We start from the raw sequence: 21,024 nt of genomic DNA, 5'->3' as shown, positions 1-21,024 counted from the left end.
AGGCTAAATTGGGAAATGGACAATGACGCTGTTCGAATTTTGTTTCCAATATATGCCCCCCAAAAAGCTGTCAAAGGATAAGTGTTAGCCGATTTCTTAGCTCAACATCTTTCTCTATATGGTTTTAGGGGCAACGACATCGAAATTGGCATGGTGGAAACACGTGATAATTATTGGATGATGTATTTTGATAGCTCTAGTACCTTGGCCTCGGTCGGTGTTGGAATCGTCATCCAGTCCTCTAATCATTACTTATGGTATTTTTCTCTTAAGTTGGATTTTGACTGTACAAAAAAATCAGGCCGAATATGAAGCCCTCGTCATTGGCCTTAATGTCCTTCACGACTTGAAGGCAGCCCGCGTGCTTGTCTTCGGTGATTCAGAACTTGTGATTAACCAACTCAATGAGACTTTTTGTTGCATGAGTTATACTCTGGCGCCCTATCATATGGTTGCCAGCTATTTAGCCGAATCATTTGCAAGCATTACGTTCAAGCACATCTTATGAGTTTGAAATACTGACGCAGACGAGTTGGCATAAATAGCCTTCAGAGCACAACTTCTGGGGTGAATTGGGCCAGGTCATACCAGTAGTGCGATGTTTACACCCATCTTTGGTTAATTAACAAGTTATCCAACACGATCATGTAATTTTTACATGAGTTATGTCCCTATCTTCATTGTTGGAACAAGAAGATCCTATAGATATTTGCAAGGTCGAGACATTAACAGACGACTGGAGAAGATTAATTATGCAGTATCTTGATGATCCCAGTGGCAAACACGACCGCAAAACAAAGGTACATGCCACAAATTACATCATGTATCAGAATAAACTATACCAAAAATGTGAAGATGGTCTGTTGTTATTGTGCCTCGGCCCAGAAGAGGCTGCTCAAGCTATTACAAAAGTACATGAAGGAATATGCAGGGCTCATTAATCCGAATGCAAAACATGTTAGTTGCTTCGCCGACACGGTTATTTTTGGCCTGGTACGTTAAAAGATTGCATTGAATACGTGCGAGGTTGTGTACAATGTCAAATCCATGGGCTCATACAAAAGGTCCCGACCAAATTACTTTACTCGGTTACCAAGCCATGACCGTTCAGAGGATGCGCCATGGATGTAATCGGTAAGATTATGCCGTCTTCGGGATCGGAAAAAGATGCATAGATACTTGTAGCGACTGACTACTTCACCAAGTGGGTCGAAGCAAAATCATACACCGAGTTAATATTTGAAGAGGTTTGCAATTTTGTAGAAGAAAACATCGTGACGAGATTCGGTGTACTAGAAACAGTTATACCAGACAACGACATGATTTTTATGACCGACAGGTTTAAAGAATACACAACAAGTTTGAAAATTTGGCTCGAATAGTCCACGCCGTATTACCCACAGGCAAATGGATAGGTCGAAGCAAGTAATAAAGTTTTAATCGGTATCCTTGACAAAATGATAAAAGAAAAGCCTGGTATATGGCATTTAAAGTTAAACAAGGCATTATGGGCATATCGAACTTCACTCCGATCAACAACAGGGATGACCCCATATGTGTTAACTTATGAACATGATGTGATGCTACCAATTGAGCTAAGCATAAACTCGTTTTGAGTTATTGAACAAAGCAATTTGTTCAGTGCCGAGTATAGTCAGGCTATGGGGCAAGAATTGGAGGATTTGGAGGAAGCTCGGCTTGATGCCTATAATTTACTAGTGGTGTAAAAAAAGATTGTTGAACGAGCTTATAATCTACGAGTTAGGCAAAAGACATTCGGTGAATGTGATTTAGTGTGGCAAACCGTGTTACTAGTAGGGATTAAGGATCCTAGATTCGGGAAATGGTCGCCGAATTGGGAAGGCCCATTCATCGTCCATAAAGTTCTTGGCAATGGGGCATACCACCTCAAGGATCGAACTGGTTTAATTCATAAATTGCCGATCAATGGGAAATTCTTAAAGAAATATTATCTGGTTACTTGGGAGATGTAATAATGAAGGATTTGTTTCATTAATTTTCAACGATCGTACACACAAAATTACAAAAAGAAAACGACCGGCCCATAAGTCGGCACCAGAAAATTCTAGGGAATCAAAAGAAGAAAAGCTTCGAGAGCGGCTTTCAGTTCTAGCCACTTCACTTCGCCCATTGTAACCTTGGCCTGTCGAGTTGTTTTGTCAGCCTTTAGTTGCTGTATCCGGTTTAAGCTAGCTGCATACTCTGCTAGTTAAGGTTTGTTCGACCCAAAATCCTTTTCGAGCTCAGAAATAACGGACGACCTTTAACGATGAAGTTCGGCAATTTGACGGTCAAGGTTAACCAGTTTCTCCTTCTTTGCCTTTATTGCCTCGAGCCTTGGTCGGATAGTTTCGTGAGCGACCATTGTAGCCTTGAGGTCATCATCTGTCCGGATAGCCTTCTCGAAAACAATAAAATATTGTCGTTCTTTCCAGAACAGTTGACAGATGAACAACATTTTCGTTGCTCAGCAAGCCGTCGGCTGCAAGGTCATTCAAGCACTCTCCCACAGAGTTGAGGCATTTGCGTTAAAGGATTTGTGAGGTCGAGAGAGACAAAAGTTCCTGCAGCTTGGCAATGGCGCTAGACTTGGCAGGTGTTGCAGACGACCTAGCCCTCCTCGAAGTGTTGGAGAGAAAGACGTTAAGCTTGACTTCCCATGAAGGCTGCATAGAAAAAAGTTGTTAGAGAAACGAGAGTTGAAGAGGATGACAGAGAAAGAAGTTATTTTAGACTTGCCGAGAAAAGACTTCGGTCATGTCTACTGGTTTGTTGATCGAACCCAAAGAGCTTAATGGCCAAGCCTAATGTTTAAGGCAATTTTTCAATTCATGCAACCGATGAAAGTTATCTATGTTTGATGGCTAGAAAATATAAATAACGCCCTTCGATGCATAAATGTTTTGGTGAAATGAGCGATTGGGCACCTTGCATTTAATTTTTTTATTTGTTTAGAGTTCTAAGGTAGGAAATTAATAAAAGAAAATGTTGATGTCTTACGAAGGTCGAAGAGACCTCCTGAGGAGGTATGCCGAGGTTCTGATCTTAGGGATGAACCAGTGTCTTTGTCGTTGCTTCTGGTTTAACGAAAGGTGCTGCTTTATGTCCCGAACCTACTTCGGCTGTTTGGGGGTCAAACTGACTAGCCGCCTCGACTGCCGGTTGGAGATCACCCATAGAAGATGTGACATATTTACCTTTGTCCAGAGGCAAGGGACTTGTAGTAGGTGGTTTAACCCGTCGAGGACTCTACACCAACCAGGGTACTTCATTTTTGTTTTCCTGATCATAAAAGATGATTGTTTGTTAGTTGGGAGATCTAGTCAAAATGAAAGGAGAACATTATTAAAGGAAATTGTTATACCTCTTCCTCCAGGATGATTACTGGATTCTTTTTTGGATTGGGGGAAAGGTTTCTTTAGGCCATGATTGCTGCCTTTTCCAGAGTAGCAGCTGTTGGGCCAACATCAGCATAGGCAACGACCAGCTTTGGAGTTGCAAGTTCCTCGACCACTGAGGTGATGACTGGTTCAGCTTGGATAATAGGTCGAACCACGATCGCCTGGCCTATGATCGGGCTCGAAGGGTTTTGTGGTACCTTTGCCGAGACCTGGATAACAGGAGAAAAGAGAGGGATATTAGGATTGGTTGTTTCTATGTTCTGACTTGAGATAACATGAATCTTCCACTCTCCATTCTTTGCTATTTTCTTGATACGCTTTTAGGGCTGGGCAACGTTACCAGTTGTCTTGGCCTTCAGGCGAGGCTATTTGCTCGGTGCGAACATCACAGTAGTGGCCACTACTCGAGTTGGAGTGGTTATCTCTTTGGCTAAAGAAGCCGCGATAGTTGCAACCTTCTTTGGATGAGGAGCGAGTTTCTTCTTGTTTGCGGCCATCACAACTATATCGGCCCATTTTATTGCACGACCATTTGGATAAACTAAGCCTGAGTCAGAATTAAGTTTGAATAAATGAACAGAGAAATAAAATATATATACCTTGAGCTGTTTTTTTGGATTTTGGAGCAAGCGTCTTTTTTGGTCGATGGCCAAAAAACTTCTTTGAAGTATCCTTGGCTGAATATGCTGGTACAATGGTCTATGGAGTATTCGGTTGATGGCGGAATTTGGTACATCGCTCTTGATATTCCTGCTCGGCTTCCTCACATTCCCTCTTCAAGGAGCTGGAAAAGCATTCTCCGCTCAAGAGTGAACGAGAAGTGAAGAGTGGGACATGACAACCTTGAAGATAGCCCAATTGATGGGCCACGATGTGGGGATGGTAGACTTCCCAGCTAGCTTGTTGAGCATCACAATCAAAGGGAGCTAGGGTAAACAACCCCCAGGATTGTCGAAGGCCGACTTCCTCTTCTTTCTCCCATAACGTTGTGGGGAGGTTGATGGAAGACATATTTTTGGTGGCGGTAGACCAGAAATTCATCGTCTGACAGATCTTCAAAGCCGAAGAAATACTTGAAGAAGTCTTCAGCTGAGTAAGTAAGAATGGGGTATGAGGCCAGTTGATGACCCATCGCTTCAGAAGAGTTGAAGTTTAGGATCTCTGGCCTCAGCATGGAAAAATAGACCTGCAGTCAGAGTTGAAAGATCCAGAGTAGGCCGTTCTGGTGGGATCGATTTTGCCAACAGTGGCATTGGCCAAACATCGAGTGAGGTTGGCGATGATGGTCGAGCTAAGGGCCATGACATAGCCAGTGGCATATTTTTGACTAAACACTTGTTTGACTTGGTACAAAAGATGAATTTATTGTACCAGCAAAACAAGAAGGCCTCGTGCTCTCCTTTCTTGAGATCCTCATCATATGAGCCAGTAAAGTGGCTGATTAAGGTGCCGTAGTTGAAGAAATTTTTGTACAGTTTGTGCACATCTTCTTTTGATGCATCCGAATCTTTCTTTGTTAAAAATTTGACGGCACACTTGTCGAAGACTGTTTTCAGGTCTAGGTCAAATTGATACCGAGAAAGAGTGGTATCAATTTGGAGACCATAAGAAGAAGTGCCGAGTATGGCTGTGATATTCAGTACAGTTGGACTAATAGGGCCAAGAGGAAGAACCATAGTATTAGTGGCCGAACACCAGAAACTTATGGCGGCCATCAGAAGCTCTCGGTCCTTGTTGACTTTAATGGTTGAAAGTTTGATGGCATCAAAGATGTTGAGAGTTTTCCATTCATCGCTGAAGTATGGCTCCATTCGGGTGACCCAAGTAGCCCAGGTCGTGGGGGTTAAGGGCCAAGCCTCTTGGGGTTTGGTCGATTCCTACTTCGACCAATCATACCCTTGGAATAAGGGTTTTAGGCAGTGGGCCTTCAGCATTTCAGTGATGGTTTTTGGGACATTGTCCTTAAAGAGTGGTCCTAGAATCTGGTGGGTGGCGATTGAATCACCCTCAAATCGGAGGGTAGCATTTCGATCAATGAAGTCTTGGCATTTGTTGCATTCCTCGGTGAGCTTGGTAATGAAAGTATTGGAGGCCATTGATGAAGGTTTGGAGGTTTTTTTGGGTTTCAAAGTTTGGTTTCTTTTTCTAGGTTGAGAGCAAAATGGCACGAATTGATGAAAATTGAAAGCGTGAAAGGTCAAATGAATCTGGGCAGAGTATTTGTAGGCAATTGGGGGAAAAGATCAACGATTTAGGTTTAAGAGATGAAGGGTAAATCCAACCAAAGAATTTCATAATCATAACAGGTCTTTTGAAATCCAGGTGAAGAGTCCGAAAAGCACGCAAATTAAGGTTGCACTATTATGTGTAACGACATTGCAATAGAAAGAAGAAAAAGAAGGTGAATCCAAAAACCAGAGGGGGCATTGGAGGGAGAACGAAAACCATCGTCCCTTGTTATTTTCCTCTCTTTTTCTGCTGTGGTGTGGGCATCAAATTTTATTTTTTAAGTTCGTTCTTGATGCAGCTTATAGGAGAAATGGATGAGAATGTGAAATTAAAGATGGCAATTAATTATTAATTAAGGAGAGAGAATTAACGAAGCAGAAATGGTAAGTTTTAATTTTTAATTCATTCAATTATTTTTTTTTTCATAAAAGATTTAATTAAATGCATAGGTAATCCTTAATCATCTAAATGACCTATTAACTAGGACTGGGCATTTAAAAAAGGGAACTTTAACGAAAAACTCCCGATACTATTTACTTTAACGAAAAATCATATTTTTTCACTAAAAAGTCAATCTTGGTACTATTCACTTCACCATTTATTTTGTCTTTATGGTTAAAATTTAAAGTTTTCAAGCCATTTTCATTAGTTTTCCTTTAAAAAAAAAAAAAAAACAGATTGAATTGGCCCAACTGCACCGATAACGTGGTTTGGTTTAGTTATTTATTTATTTACTTTTTATTTTTTTTAACTTTCAGTGGTTAAACCGAACCGCGATGATATTAATCAGTATGATAAACGGTTTCTAGAATTCTCAATCAACGGTTAACTAAACCGACTTGCATGTTTAAGAGTCAATTTCCTTTTCATTTGCTCTCACTTAACTGTCAAACTCATAACCTACTTTTGGGTTTGATATCATCTTCTTTCGTGAGGACGAGTCCTTGGGTTTGATTCCATCTACTTTTGGCTTTGGGTACTCATCTGCTTTTGTGATGGGATAACACTTGGGTACTGTCTTATCAGTATCCAATTTTTACTGACTTATTAGGTGACCCAATAATTGTCCAACACCTAGCTTTAAAATTCACACCCAAATCATTGTTATCCTAATAACCCAACACCTATCTTCTTCCTACTTTCCCTTGGGTTTGATTCCATCTACTTTTGGCTTTGGGTACTCATCTGCTTTTGTGAAAGGATAACACTTAGGTACTGCCTTGTCAGTATCTAATTTTTACTGACTTATTAGGTGACCCAATAATTGTCCAACACCTATCTTTAAAACTCACACCCAAATCCTTTTTATCCTAATAAACAAACACCTATCTTCTTCCTACTTTCCATATGCTAGCCGCTCCGTCAATCCCATCCTCATCCCACTACCTCTCTCCTCCGTCATAGCCCTTCCTTTGCAAATTCAACCAAACCAGTGCATCGACCAAGAGCAATTTTTACAGGTGCCATGAATTCGATTACTCAACGATTTCATAGGATACAATTAATCATCGGTTCGAAAACGGATGAAGGACGATGACTGGTGATGGTGGTGGGTGAGGATGGTTGTTGAATGTGCAAAGGACAACGAACATGGCGACTCCCATCTCCACATGGGTCTTATTTTGTTCATGTTGAAAAGAATTCATTTTGTTTATTTGCAATTATGATAAATTGCAGCCATGGTGGTGATTGGTGTAAGCAAAGGAAGATGAAGGAAAAAGGGTGAAAAAGTTGCAGGGAAGAAGAAATGAGGTGTTTGGTTGTGTGTTTAAAGGTGTTTGGGCGGGTGTTTAAAAGAATTCTAAAAATACCAGGTGTCCTTAGTTTAGTTTACCACATAAGTAGGTTAGCATATTTGGTACTCGCTGGTGAGTATCCAAGTATTTTAACCTATTTGTTTGCTACTTAGTACTACGATCTAGCAGTATTACTCTTCACTTGTAAGTAAAAGGTTTTAGATTTGATTCTCGTCAAAGACGAATTTAAATCACATTATTATTGTGAGGCTAAGCTTACCCTCTACCTTTAAGGTACTTTTGTTGCACTGGACTATCTTCGACTGGACTAGCTTTAAGGACTAAGCTGGATTGGTTTTGAATAGACTAAGTTGGACTGATTCATGAAGCGTTTAGTGCAGTTTAATATTATATTATTTAATTTATATATGTTAAAACTTGATTATTAATTTAATCTATATCTATCAATATTTTATTATTTCTTTATCATTTTCCATTTGTTCTAGACTCATCTTCTTCTCTGATCAAGGTTCTACAAGACGTTAGGCGTTAGTCGGGCGGCGGACTAGAGCCTAGCGCCTAGGCGGTTAGGCGAAGACTAGGCTGGTGCCTAGGCAGACTAGGCGGATTTAAGTAAATATATTGTATTTCGTTTAAATAAGTGTCTGTTTATATTTAAAATATATATAATTTCATCATAAACTAGAAAATAGAATGACATATATATTGTGAAGTATTAGAACATAATGAAAACATGGGGGGCAAACATATAATGCGCGTTTATTTAAGTGTTCAATAAATCTCTTACAATTTATTGGAAACAATAAAATGCAAAAGGAAAGTTATCTATTTTCTATCTAAGTGAGTTGCAACCTAAGCGGGTGTCTAGGCGAGTCTGGACAGGCTAGGTGGGTGTCTAGGCAGGTCTGGACGGGCTAGGCAGGTGCCTAGGCGGTTTAGGCAGGTGCCTCAACAGGTCTAGGCATCATTTCTTAATTTTCAAATGCCTAAGCATTAATTGGGGCGGTGGTCAACCGCCTAGAGCCTAGGCAGGGATTTTTAGAACAGTGTCTCTGATCTCTATACCTCTATTTTTTTTTTAATTTTTTACTCCGCTCACTGTTTCCCTTCGTTCTTCCTTTTCCCTCCCTTTTTTACTCTGCCTACTATCTCCTCTTTCCCTTTTCTTTTTCTGTTGTTTCACCTCTGTACCACTGTCCCTTCTCCTATCTCTCCCTTTGTATTCATTTTGTTTCGCCTCAACGGAAGCGCTTAGCGCATGAGCTGCGGGGTAGCAAAGGGATCTCAAATTGCAAAGATCGTTCTTGGATCCTAAGTTCTTCAGGCGGAGACTGTTATCTCTGTTTTCTAGGTCTAATTCCAACTCAATTGACGAAAATGGAGAACCCATTTCCACATATCGATTAAGTGTTCTTTCGTCGGTTCGTCGGGAAGTCTGGGTTATGGGTTCGTTGGAAAGCAAATAGGGGGTTGGGTTCGCAGGACGATGGAGATTGGCAAAAAGGCAGGATTTTGGTGACTGTGTTCGCAGGACATTGGTGGTGGAGACGAGATTAGCAATGCCGTAGTTTTCGAGGGGCTTAGCTAAGATCAACTAGCGAAAGACTTAATCGACAATAGTCCGATTTAGTCTCATTAAACTCAATCCCTTCTCGCACCAAAAAAGGGATTGGTAAGCCAGTTCAGTCCAGTGAATTCTAACGAAGCCAAACAAACGTTTTCTTAATGTATATCATATCGATTGTTCAAAGAAAAAAAAAATCCATTTGTTTAATTTTTTTTTGTTTTTTACCTTTAAAGTGGACCCATTTGTTTTCCTTTGTCATTGCTTTTACCCATTTGTTGCTATCAACCCAGAGCGAATAGCTGCATTCCCCCACTTCCTTCCTCGTTGTTTGGTTTTATTTTACTAAATTGCTAGTTGAAATTGGAAAGGAGTTAGATACAAGGTAGGGCCGTGAAAAGGATTTCGCATGTCTGGAGAAGAAATGGGACATCCATAAATCAAGAACAACCCAAATCGACTTGTCATTCTTTGTTAACTGACCTGATCGATTTTAAACCAGCTTGGTAGGTTTTAGTTTACGATTTTGGCCTAACCGATTGAGTTGGTTTGGTTTCAGTTTTGGCTCAAACCTGATCCAAACCAACCTCCACCCAGCCTTAATATTAATAAAACTTTCTATGTCAATAAAAATTTGGTGAAAAGAAAATTTAGTCTATTATTACAAAATAAATCATGGATAATAATCTAATCTTACACAAATGAACATAGCATCAATATAAGTGATTGCTCAAATGAAAATTTAGTCTATTATTACAAAACAAATGAAAATTTAGTCTATTATTACAAAATAAATCATGGATAATAAATTTCTCTCCTAAAAGCTACAGAACATAGCATCAATATAAGTGATTGCTCAAATGAAAGCACAAATGAAGCAACCCAAGGAGAACACCAAAGAAGCAGCTGCTGCCTTCTCCAAATGGTCCCCCTGTTCTTCTTCAAAGGAGCTATTAAACTAATTAAGTTTTGTTTCTTGTAGTGGAACATGGTAACTCGTAAATAATTAACCATTTATATTACTACACGTATTAAATATGAATAAAAAATAAAATAAAATATATGAGAATCGGCGCGGTTAATCCCACCTTAAGAATTTTGAAAACCAATTGTAAAATGATTAAGATTGGTGTGCTTCGATTTAATTGCCAAAAAAAAAAAAAAAAAAAAATTCCAAACCAAACCAAACCACCCTGCCGGTGCGATTCGGACGGTTCATTCGACTTCTTTTTTTCTTAAAATGCCCAGCCCTATTCTTTACCTACAACCTACATGTAATGTGATGAAAAAGCATAACCCTTAGACGAATTTTCTCGGCTAGCTTCCTTAGTTCCTTTCATCTCCTAAATCCTTTTTTTTGTGTACGTGTGATGGCTACACTCTAATGGTTTATTAAATAGACACGTGGTGTCAATGCAACAAGATCTAACGGCTAAACGATTACCACATCTTTAATATTATAAAAATTGATTTGTTTTTTCCTATTTTCATTTCCTTCGCTCTTCTTTTATCATACTTATATTTTGTTTTAAAATAAAAAAAAAAGTGTGAAAATTAAAAATAAATGCATGAATAAAAATCCAAATATCCACCCATCGCAAAACAAAGCCAAAACCCAAGAGTCCATGACAAATCAAAGCTAATCAGCAAAAACCTTTTCACAAATGAAATCAAATTTACAAATGAAATCCAAAAAAAAAGAAGAATCTGATAAACCCCTAATCCGAAGAAAAATAAAAATATTTCTTCATCCAAGATTCTACACTACTATCACCATGCGATCATCCTTTACCAAAAAAAAAAAAAAAAACACGATGAACGATTCCTAAGTCAACTCACCGGTAAAACTCGCTCCTATCTCCAAACTGCTCCATTAAACCCTAACCTCCCAGCATCAATATACAAGCAATATTCCGAGAACCATTCAGGACTTAAACGTCGTCGTCGGAAGCTTTGGACATTACGGAGAGCCGGCTTGGCTTGGGCTGAAAATCCACCCGGCGGCGCTGGCTGTGCGACGACGGCTTGATCAGAGCCGACAAAGCCCTCTTCACTAAATCGCCTTCCACTCCTCCGATTCTCACCAGCGAATTTTTCATCGCCGACCTTCTGTAGTTAAGGCTGATACTCGAGTGGTACGACGAAATTTGGCCGCCACAATGCGATTGGTGAGCGGCGCCGCCACGTGGCGAGTTCTTGTGGAGGGCGCACCGGAACGAGCCAGGGTGCGTCGTAGGGGAACACAGGCACGTTCTCTTGCCGGCGTCGCTGTTGTTGTCATTGTTCTTGCGGTTGGGTAACTGATTCTTCACGGAAATCGAACGGCCGGGAGAGCCGGGGCGGTTCGCGAATCGTACGGACGACGACGACGACGGCGGCGGGGAAGGAGAGTGGGCGTACATGGAGATGCGCGTCGGGGAGGTGGAGCGCGCGAAGAAGGTCGACGACCCGGAGGAGAAGCTCGAGGAGGTGGACGACGCGAAGCCCGACGAAGAAGAGGAAAAGAACGACTGCGATTTGCGATGCTTGTACATGTCGGATCTTGTTCTCGATGACGAAGCCACGGCCATTGTCGCATGGTAGTTAGAGAAACAGATAAGACGGTTATGCTTTCTAGAGAGAGAGTATTGAGTGTTCGAATTTTCTGTGTGTTTCGAGAAAGCGCCGTTGGGTGGCAAATTATATAGAGAGTGGGTGATTTGTAATTTTGTGATGCTTCGGAGGATGATTTGGTATTGTAGATTTTTTACGGGCTGTTCGCCGCGAGTTGGCCTTATTAACTGCCAATTTAGAATTAAGTTACGGTTTTGGGTTCAGTTTAGATTAAATTTACAAATTAAATAATATTTTACTAATAAGAAATAAACACGTTAATTAACAATTAAGTAGTAATTTAATAATTAACTTTCATATCGTTTAGTTTACAAAATTTAATCTACACATTTAATTCCCATAGTTTACCTTAATAAGAAATGAACTCAAAATCTACTAGCATAAAATAGTGATTGAAAAGTACTCCCCTTAATTGTTTTTCCTAGAAGAGTTACTCGTCAAGTGGTGGGTAGTATCACTATCAACATAACAATCAAGGTTTTAAAAAAAGTTAGGTGTTAGTCGCAATGAAGGATTTAGAATTTTAAACTCGGAGAGTCCCAATAACAAAGGTAAAAATTTTTATAGATTAAAATAACATTTAAAAGTTAAATTATAATACATTTTATTGATGAATCATACGTAAAACAACATTACAAGCTATAAAATCTAATTCAAGCATCTATGACGAAGTTTCATAGTCTAAAAATGTTCCATTTGCAAATATGATCTTTGAACCTCATCTTGAATATTAGGAGAATAATCCTTCATTCGAATTCTTTTTCTAGGGTCTCTCTCAAGATTATTCAAATGAATATCATACTCATTTTGTCTTGAACTTGAACTATCCAAACAAATAGATCGTGATATTGGTTTTGGCTTGAATTTTTTTTCCATATTTCTTATCTATACACTACATATTAATAAAAAAAAACACAAAAACATATACCAATTAATCAATAAACAAAATTCCAATAATTAAATGAGTATACAAAAATAAAATATATCAATAATAGATTATAAAATCTCCATCAATATATAATATAATTTAGTTGAGATTAGATTAGAATACCAAAAAAATCTTATTTGAATTTTGAACCAAATGGTGGTGGTGTGGAGATTTAAAACAAATTGGGATATGATATTGGAGTAAAATTAAAATATGAGATTGGGTGGGATTTTAGGATTATGAGAATTGGGAAATTGAGGATTGGACATGCGAAAATTGGGGGTTTCAGGTTTTGGATGGGGGAAGGGATGGTAAGGTATGGGGATTCAGGAAGAGTAATAGAGGCCTTGGGGAATTAAAACAAAATCAAAGCAAACGGCAACGTTTTTCTGTTGTTTAAACTAATAAAAAAAAAAAAAGTTTTAGTCATTTGGCCAAACATGCGTTTTGGGCCAAGGTTGAAATTGGCAAAATTTCTTTCTCCTTCTGGGCGGTCTTCTTCCCCATCATGACGCCGCAGTTGTAACTGCACAGAGTTCCCAGAAAATTTCAAGCAACCATTCAGGCGTCTTTGAGGGGTCCTGGGACCTCCCAGGTCCCTCTGTGGATTTGCCACTGTCTAGTCGGGTGGCGATCAGGGGTCTAGCGCTTGGCTGGCGGGCAGGGACCTAGCGCCTAAGCTGATTTATGTAAATTTATTATATATCTTGTAAATAAGTGTTTATTTACACTTAACGAAAAAAATTATACTTTTATGGATAATAAAAGAATGATAAAATGCAAAAATAGAAATAGAAGAATATACAAAGTACATCCATCCAACAAGTTTAATATTTAAAAAACAGTAAGCATATAATCATAATGAAAAGTATTCTTGGATGATAGACTAAAATTTTCTTGTTCATGACCCTTGCATTGGTTTGACATAGACTAAATTATTTAACCTTGTTGTATCTAGTTTATTTCTTTTCTTTGTATATATCCCCTTAAAACTGCTCCAATTCATTTCACAATTGGATGAACTTGTAGTCAATCCATCCTTTTTAAATTAGGTACACCATTTCCATAAGTATACCACTATGACACTAAAAAAGAAAAAAAAACACACACACACACACACACACACACACACACACACACACACACACACACAATTAATAAAAAAAAATTAACCGCCTAGCTTTAGACCCATTTTTCGAAACAATTTGCACTAAATCGCAGTGGGCCTTCACTGCCTAGGTCGATTTTTATAAAATTGATACCAATTATTGTGTATTGGTTGCATAAAGTCGAAAAAATGTGGGAATGTCTCTGGCCAGAGTAACGTTGGTGATAGGTAGCCTGGACGTGTTGATTGGTGTTACAAGTGGGATACTTGCTAGGCCTAAAATTCCAAGGGCAACATAATTTAGTTGAGGGAAATTTGGAGAGAAATAAGGATAATTGGGTTACTGTGGTGCCTGCGACGTGGGTTGGTGAAGAGGTTGGGGTCTGCCCAATCAAAACCTTAGGGATTGGCATGCTGTTGTTGTGGTTACTAATAGTGACCACGACCCCTTTTAGAACCACCACCTCGACCACTTGGTGAGTGCAGTGATTGTAACCACGGATGCCGGTGAAATGATCCCAATGTCCTTCAGATTGCACTCCTAAAAGAATTGAGCCACCAAGAGGACATGATGTTTGTTAAGCCCATTTACTTGCGCCCACTACTTCTCCTCTTGCAACTGGCCTGTACCGGCCTTATTTCCTTAGGTCCAAGTAGCTAGGGTTTTTCCCTTTTATAAAGAGTATAAATATGTAATAATGAGAACAGAAAAGGACCATGAATGATGAATTAAAGCTGCCTCTTTTTCCTCAAATCTTATTTCCTTTTCCTCTTTTAAATTCATGCACTGTTTTTTTTTTTTCTGTTAAAATTACCATTTTCAGCCAACCTGAATTGATTGGGCATACCAATTGGTATCAAAGCCTGTCGATTCAATGGGCAAAAACACGTACTCCACCATTTTTGATCCAGACGCCGTCGCTGTTGTGGCTGATGTTCGTCAAAAACACCTGCAAACACAAGTCGACAACTTGGGTGACTTAATCTCTGCCCTGGAAACACAACACACCCATCTCCAGAAATCTCTCGAAACCTTGACCACCTCTAACACAGCTTTTCAAAACAATATGACCTCATATTTTGTAGCTTTTCAATCCCTAATGCTTGATGAACTCTGACTCCTCAAATCGGGCCCTCTACCTTCCCATACCTCCACCCACATCACCACCCAACACACACCCAACCCCTCTTCATCACCCTTTCAACCTCAACACCAAACCACTTCATCATTTGGTCCCTGTCCCTGTAACTCTAACCCATCCCCTTCATTTCACTCAATTTTTGTGCCATTCAGTGCTCAGTCGTCAAGTATGAGCCTTTTCAACCCACTTTCCCCAAGCCTAGCCTTACTTCCCACTTACACCACCACCCCTCGACCTACCTCTGTTCCCACGACTACAACCAGCCGCCCCAACCCTACCTTTTATCAATATGGCTCTTCCTTACTTTTCACACTATACACCCCATCTTCTTTCTTAGCACACTCACAACCTTTCCACTTAATTCCCTTTACAGCACCCAACTCTTCACCACCCCCCTTCCATATTAAGTAACCCACCTCCCTAGAACCCCCATCCCCATTTTAAAGCTATTAAAATGAAACTGCCACGATTTAATGGAAATGATCCATACGGCTGGTTAACCATGGCAGAACGTTACCTTGACTACTATAAGGTACCCCCTCATCAATGAGTACTTGTGGCTGCTTGCAATTTTGGAGCTGATGCCTCAACCTGGATGAGAGGATTTGAGCAGCGGGTATGATCGAGACAAATGGAGTCTTTTTGTTGAAATGATGCTCCAACGATTCGGGGATGGTGATCTTGCAAATATTGAATCCCGGTTTACCCACATTCAGCAAAGGACCAATGTGGATGATTACATGGCATATTTCACACGACTTTCTTGCCGGGTAACTAATTGGACTGAAAACTAATTGAAACATGTGTTCTTGGGCGGTCTAAAAAAGGACATTCACTACGACATTCTTGCTCTTGAATCGGAATCTTTACACAAAGCTCAGAAATTGGCCAAAATTTTTGAAACTAAGCTTCACGCCAAATGTTATATCCACCACAATTTTCCTCGCCCTTACCCATCCACTAGCATCACTTCCCATTCCTCCATACATAACCCATCACAAAACCACAACAAGGAAAACCTCATTGCCTAAAGACCCCTTTAAGCACCTAACACCAGCTGAGGTGTATGATAAAAAAAGAAAAAAATGAATGTTTTGGTTGTACCAAGCCTTATACCCCTACCCACAAATGCAAAACGTCACTGCTTGTACTGCTTGACATTACTCTGTCTGAGGATGATTCCCTGAAATTCCATGATTGTTGAGATGAAACCACTGTCGACGAAGAACCCTCTTGTCACATGCTTGAGCTTTTTTCAATCCTTGGTATCAGTATAGGTAGACCAATGCGCTTGAAATGCTTAATTTCCTCTAAGTCCATCACATTCCTGATCGATTCCGGAGCCGCATGCAACTTCCTGAATCCCCACATTGTTGAACAACTGGGTTTGCCTGTAGAACTGATCGAGCCCGTGAAATTAACTACCGCATCACATGACCGTTATTCCTCCAAACGTGTCATGGGTGTGACTCTAAAAATACAAGATTATACGTTGTACGGGTCATTCTTCTTACTGAATATGCCGGGTTGTGATCTCATTTTGGGTGCAGAATGGTTGGAATCCTTGGGATTTATTGGTTGTCATTTCAAATAGAAAACAATGGAATTCTCGGTTGGAGGAAAAACTTACACCCTTCAAAGCTTGACACCTTCATCATCCTTGTTCCTACAAGCCACAGGGTGGACCATTTAATGAGCAATCCATACTCTCTCTTAGCCTCCATAACTTCACCAGATAAACCCACCCATGGACACTCATTTTGCCATTATATCCCTCATCCATTAATACAAACACATTTTCGCCACTCTATCAATCCTTCCACCCAAAAGATGAATAGACCACAAAATACCCCTACTGGCAAATACGAACCTTATCAATGTTTACCTATATTAGTATCCCCATTGTCATAAGGCTAAGATTGAAAAACAAGTGTGGGAATTTTTGAATTTGGGTGTCATCTGCCCAAGTTCAAGTCCATTTTCTTCCTTGATTATTCTTGTCAAGAAGAAGGATGAAACATGACGCTTATGTATTGATTATCGCGCCTGGAACACAATAACTATCAAGGACCGTTTTCCTATACCAGTAGTGGATGAACTTCTAGATGAATTAAATTGAGCAACCATTTTTTCAAAACTGGACCTCAGATCCAATTACCACCAAATACGCATGAGCACCAAAGACATTGCAAAGATAACTTTCCCTACCCATGACGGCCACTACGAATTCACGGTAATGCCTTTTGGCTTATCAAATGCACCTGCAATATTTCAATCTTTAATGAATTCTATTTTCCGTCATTACTTACGAAAATTTTTCTTAGTTTTTTTTTATTTTTTATTTTTATGACATACTTGTCTATAATCCTTCAATAGTATCTCACCTCTCCCATTTGGAGACAATTTTCGAGATTTTGTCTAATCATAGCTTGAAGGTCAAACTAAGTAAGAGCTTATTTGGCAAAGAACAAATTGTTTATTTGGGCCATACAAACTCTGGCAGTGGAGTTGTTGTCAATCCATCAAAGATAAAGGCCATTATAGACTGGCCACAACCAATATTGCTCAAGGGCCTTAGAGGTTTCCTTGGATTAACAAGTTATTACCGAGCATTACGGACTAATTGCCAAGCCCTTAGCAAACATGTTAAAACAGGGCAGTTTCTCATGGTTTCTTGATTCCCTTAAGGCCTTCAAAGCATTAAAGTGTGCTTTATCAACAACACCGGTGCTAGCACTACCAGATTTTTCAAAGCAATTTGTCGTTGAAACTAATGCATCATGCAGTGGTATTGGGGCTATTTTAAGCCAAGATGGTCATCCAATTGCATATCTTAGCAAAGCACTTTCAAGGCATACCATTGGCCTGTCCACTTACGACAAGGAAATGCTAGTAATCGTCTTTGTAGTGCAACATTAGCGTCCTTATCTATTAGGCTAGCACTTCCGCATCATCACTGACCATTAACCAATCAAACACTTTCTGGAACAACAAATTACAACTCCACAAAAACAAAAATGGCTGGTGAAATTGTTGGGGTACAACTACTTAGTCGAGTATCGGCCCGGTTCTCAAAACAATGCTCCAGATACTCTCTCCTGCCAACAAGAACTCATGTTCTTAATGGGCCTCTCCACCCCTATATTTGATTGCAATCCTCAGTTGCAATAGTCATATGCGCATGATCTGGAAGTGCAAAAAGTTTGGAACCTTTTAGTTCCAGCCCCCAACCCTTTAATCAAAATGTTCTCAATTATAAATGACGTGCTGCACTACAAGCAATAGTTCTTTGTCCCACTCACATCATAATGGCGACCTAAGCTCTTGGATGAATTCCATGCATCTTTCCAAGGTGATCATTAGGGCTTCCTTCGCACATACAAAAGACTCTCAAGATACTTTTTATGGCCAGGAATAAGGAAGGAAACAAAAAAATTTGTGGCTGAATGCATAGAATGTCATTACCAAAATATTGAGAATATACTCCCTCCTGGGTTGCTGTAGCCCTTGCCCATCCCTGCTGGCATATGGCAGGACATCGGTCTTAATTTTGTCGAAGGGCTCATTCTTTCCAATGGGTACACTGTGATCCTAGCTGTCGTCGATTTCCTATCGAAGTATGGCCACTTTATACCATTGAAGCATCTATACATAGCTGCCTCTGTAGCTGACACTTTTATCAAGGAGGTTTTCTGACTCCATGGCATGCCCAAGTCGATCGTTTCGAATCGTGACCCAATTTTCATCAGTAACTTTTGGCAAGAGTTCTTTAAACACCAAGGCAACAAGCTTTGCCTAAGTTTAGCTTACCACCCTCAAACGGAAGTCCTTAACCGCACATTGGAACATTATCTTCGATGTTTCTCAACAGACAAACCTACCAAATGGTCTTATGTCTTTCCATAAACTAAATGGTGGTATAATACAAGCTTCTAATCTGCCATCAAATTGTCTCCATATCACGCTGTTTACTGTATTGAACAACCAACCATTCACGTGTATATGCTCGGTTCCATGATGGTACACTCGATTGATGTTGCACTACAAGATAAAGACAAATTAATCAGTCTCCTGAGAACAAGTTTGCAGCTTGCACAGAACATAATGAAACAAGTCTATGATAACAAGAGAACTGAGCAGGAATTTAACGTGGGCGACTGGGTTTACCTGAAGCTTCAACCATACCGCTAACAATCAGTGGCTACTCGAACAACAAACAAGCTGGCACCTAAGTTCTATAAACCTTTTCAGATAACTAAGCGCATTGATTCCATAACATATCAACTTCGTCTACCTGCAGACTCCAAAATCCACCCCGTCTTTCATATGTCTCTCCTCAAACAAAAGATTGATAATGCTTCTCCTCCATTGTCATATTTGCCTTATATAGACTCCACTGAGTTTCTACATTGGCAACCAGAAAAAGTGTTAGACAAGGGCATGTTCAAGAAAAAAATAATAATAATAAGGCTATTACAAAATGGCTAATTCAATGGGTTGGCCTACCTACCAAAGACGCCACCTGGGAGGAAGTTGACGACATCTTGGCCTATCACCCCAACTTCATGTCTTGAGTTCAGGCATATTCTCAAGAGGGGGGAGTTGTTAAGCCCATTTACTTGAGCCCACTACATCTCCTTTTGCAACCGGCCCATACCAGCCTTCTTTCTTGAGGTCCAAGTAGCTAGGGTTTTTCCCTTTTATGAAGAGTATAAATATGTAATAATGAGAGCAGAAAATGACCATGAATGAAGAAATAAAATTGCCTCTTTTTCCTCAACTCTTCTTTCCCTTTCCTCTTTTAAATCCTACACTATTTTTTCTATTAAAATTACCATTTTAAGCCAACTAGAACCGATTGGGCATACCAATGTTGGAAGTCTTCTACGACTGTTGGCTCTAAAAAAAAAGGATTCAAGATCAAAGTTCTGATAATTCGAGAAGATGTGGGAACTGAAGTATTATTGTGGTAGACATGGCATAGTCCAGTCCTAGGCCACGAAGCACAGTGGTGACGAGTTCTTTGCTCTGGATGGGGAGTCAATGGTGGCTAGAGAATCGGCCAGGGTTTTAGTGTGTTGCAGGTAATTATCAATTGATTTTACCTGAGAATAATGGTTGTGGAAGAAATCCCATATTTGTTTGGAGGCATCAAGTCCAAAAGTGAGACCAATGACATATATTGGTGAAGGTGGTGGTGAGATAGCTCACCACGAGTTGGTCTTGACAATACAAGGCTATGCAGGAAGGATTTGGTGCAGTGAGAAGGGGAATCAGATTTCGAGGTAGAATCAAATTCTGTGGCTAGTAGAGGAGTGGTGGTGCATGGAAGATGAGGGTGAGAGCTGCTAACGAATTTCCAGAGATCTATGCCAATGAGGAAGGGTTTGATTTTTTTGGAGTCAGTGAAGGTAGTTATGTTCATCCACTTTGAAAAGTTCTTAGGTGTAAGAGAGAGAGAGGTGAGGGAAATAGAGGAGACAGTGACGAAAGTAGAAGAAAGAGTAACCATGATGATTGACAAGGATAATCAGAAATTCTTCATAAGAAGGAAATGAATGGTTGATACCATGCAAAATTATGAAGGATTTGTGATTGATCCTGGGCTATATACAAGGATGACTAACTATATTTAATCTAGTGCTTAATTGTGCATTATATATAATTAGGCTAATGGTAATTACAAATACAGAAAACCATGGTGGAGAAATCAAGGTTATGAATCAGACTTGTTTCTCTAACAATCTCCATGACAATTGTTGATCCAATTTCTGCCGTCTTCTCATTTGACGAAAATGCACCTGCAAAATAATAACACCTAAGATTAAGGCCAAAAGCCTCATGTGCCCACGATGAATGGGGGGCTTTGGCTGAAGAATCTCTGATGCCAAAGTTAGAATTTGAGAGAGAAAGTGTTTAGGAATTTTTAGGGAGAGAATGAGCTTAGCTTTTTGGTAGAGAAATGAGACTATATATAGGGATGTGGCTGGCCCTATTTGGAGAAATAGAGACCGGCCACTTATGGTGGTATTTTGAATATAATTGCAAGATATTATGTCAAATAATATCTTGCAATTAATTTGGTAATTAATCTCAATTTGAAAAGAATAATTGGGAGTTACCTCATGGGTGATGATTTGATAAGGAATGATGAGAGGATTTTGAATAAATACCATTTTGATCACCTTTGACTCTTCCTTGATTGAGTCGTTATTATCCGTTGCATGCGTGTGGGAATCCCGGTGTACCTCGAGGGTAATT

The 21,024-nt window shown here is 39.7% G+C and overlaps 1 protein-coding gene across 1 annotated transcript; it reads right to left on the bottom strand.

Moving 5' to 3' along the window:
• Window positions 1-10,605: 10,605 nt before the first annotated feature.
• On the bottom strand, window positions 10,606-11,777 carry LOC137749184 (uncharacterized). Its single transcript, XM_068489300.1, has one exon. It carries the CDS (start codon window positions 11,540-11,542, stop codon window positions 10,904-10,906), a length of 639 nt encoding a protein of 212 aa, XP_068345401.1. The 5' UTR covers window positions 11,543-11,777; the 3' UTR covers window positions 10,606-10,903.
• Window positions 11,778-21,024: the final 9,247 nt, after the last annotated feature.

Source organism: Pyrus communis, chromosome 11 (genome assembly GCF_963583255.1).
Source record: "Pyrus communis chromosome 11, drPyrComm1.1, whole genome shotgun sequence".
NCBI lineage: Eukaryota > Viridiplantae > Streptophyta > Magnoliopsida > Rosales > Rosaceae > Pyrus > Pyrus communis.
Note: the sequence above shows the minus strand (reverse complement) of the source record. Positions and strands in the feature narration are given on the sequence as shown.

Coding starts and splice junctions, on each gene's coding strand:
- LOC137749184 (XM_068489300.1), bottom strand. CDS start 11,542: ATGGCCGTGGCTTCGTCATCGAGAACAAGATCCGACATGTACAAGCAT.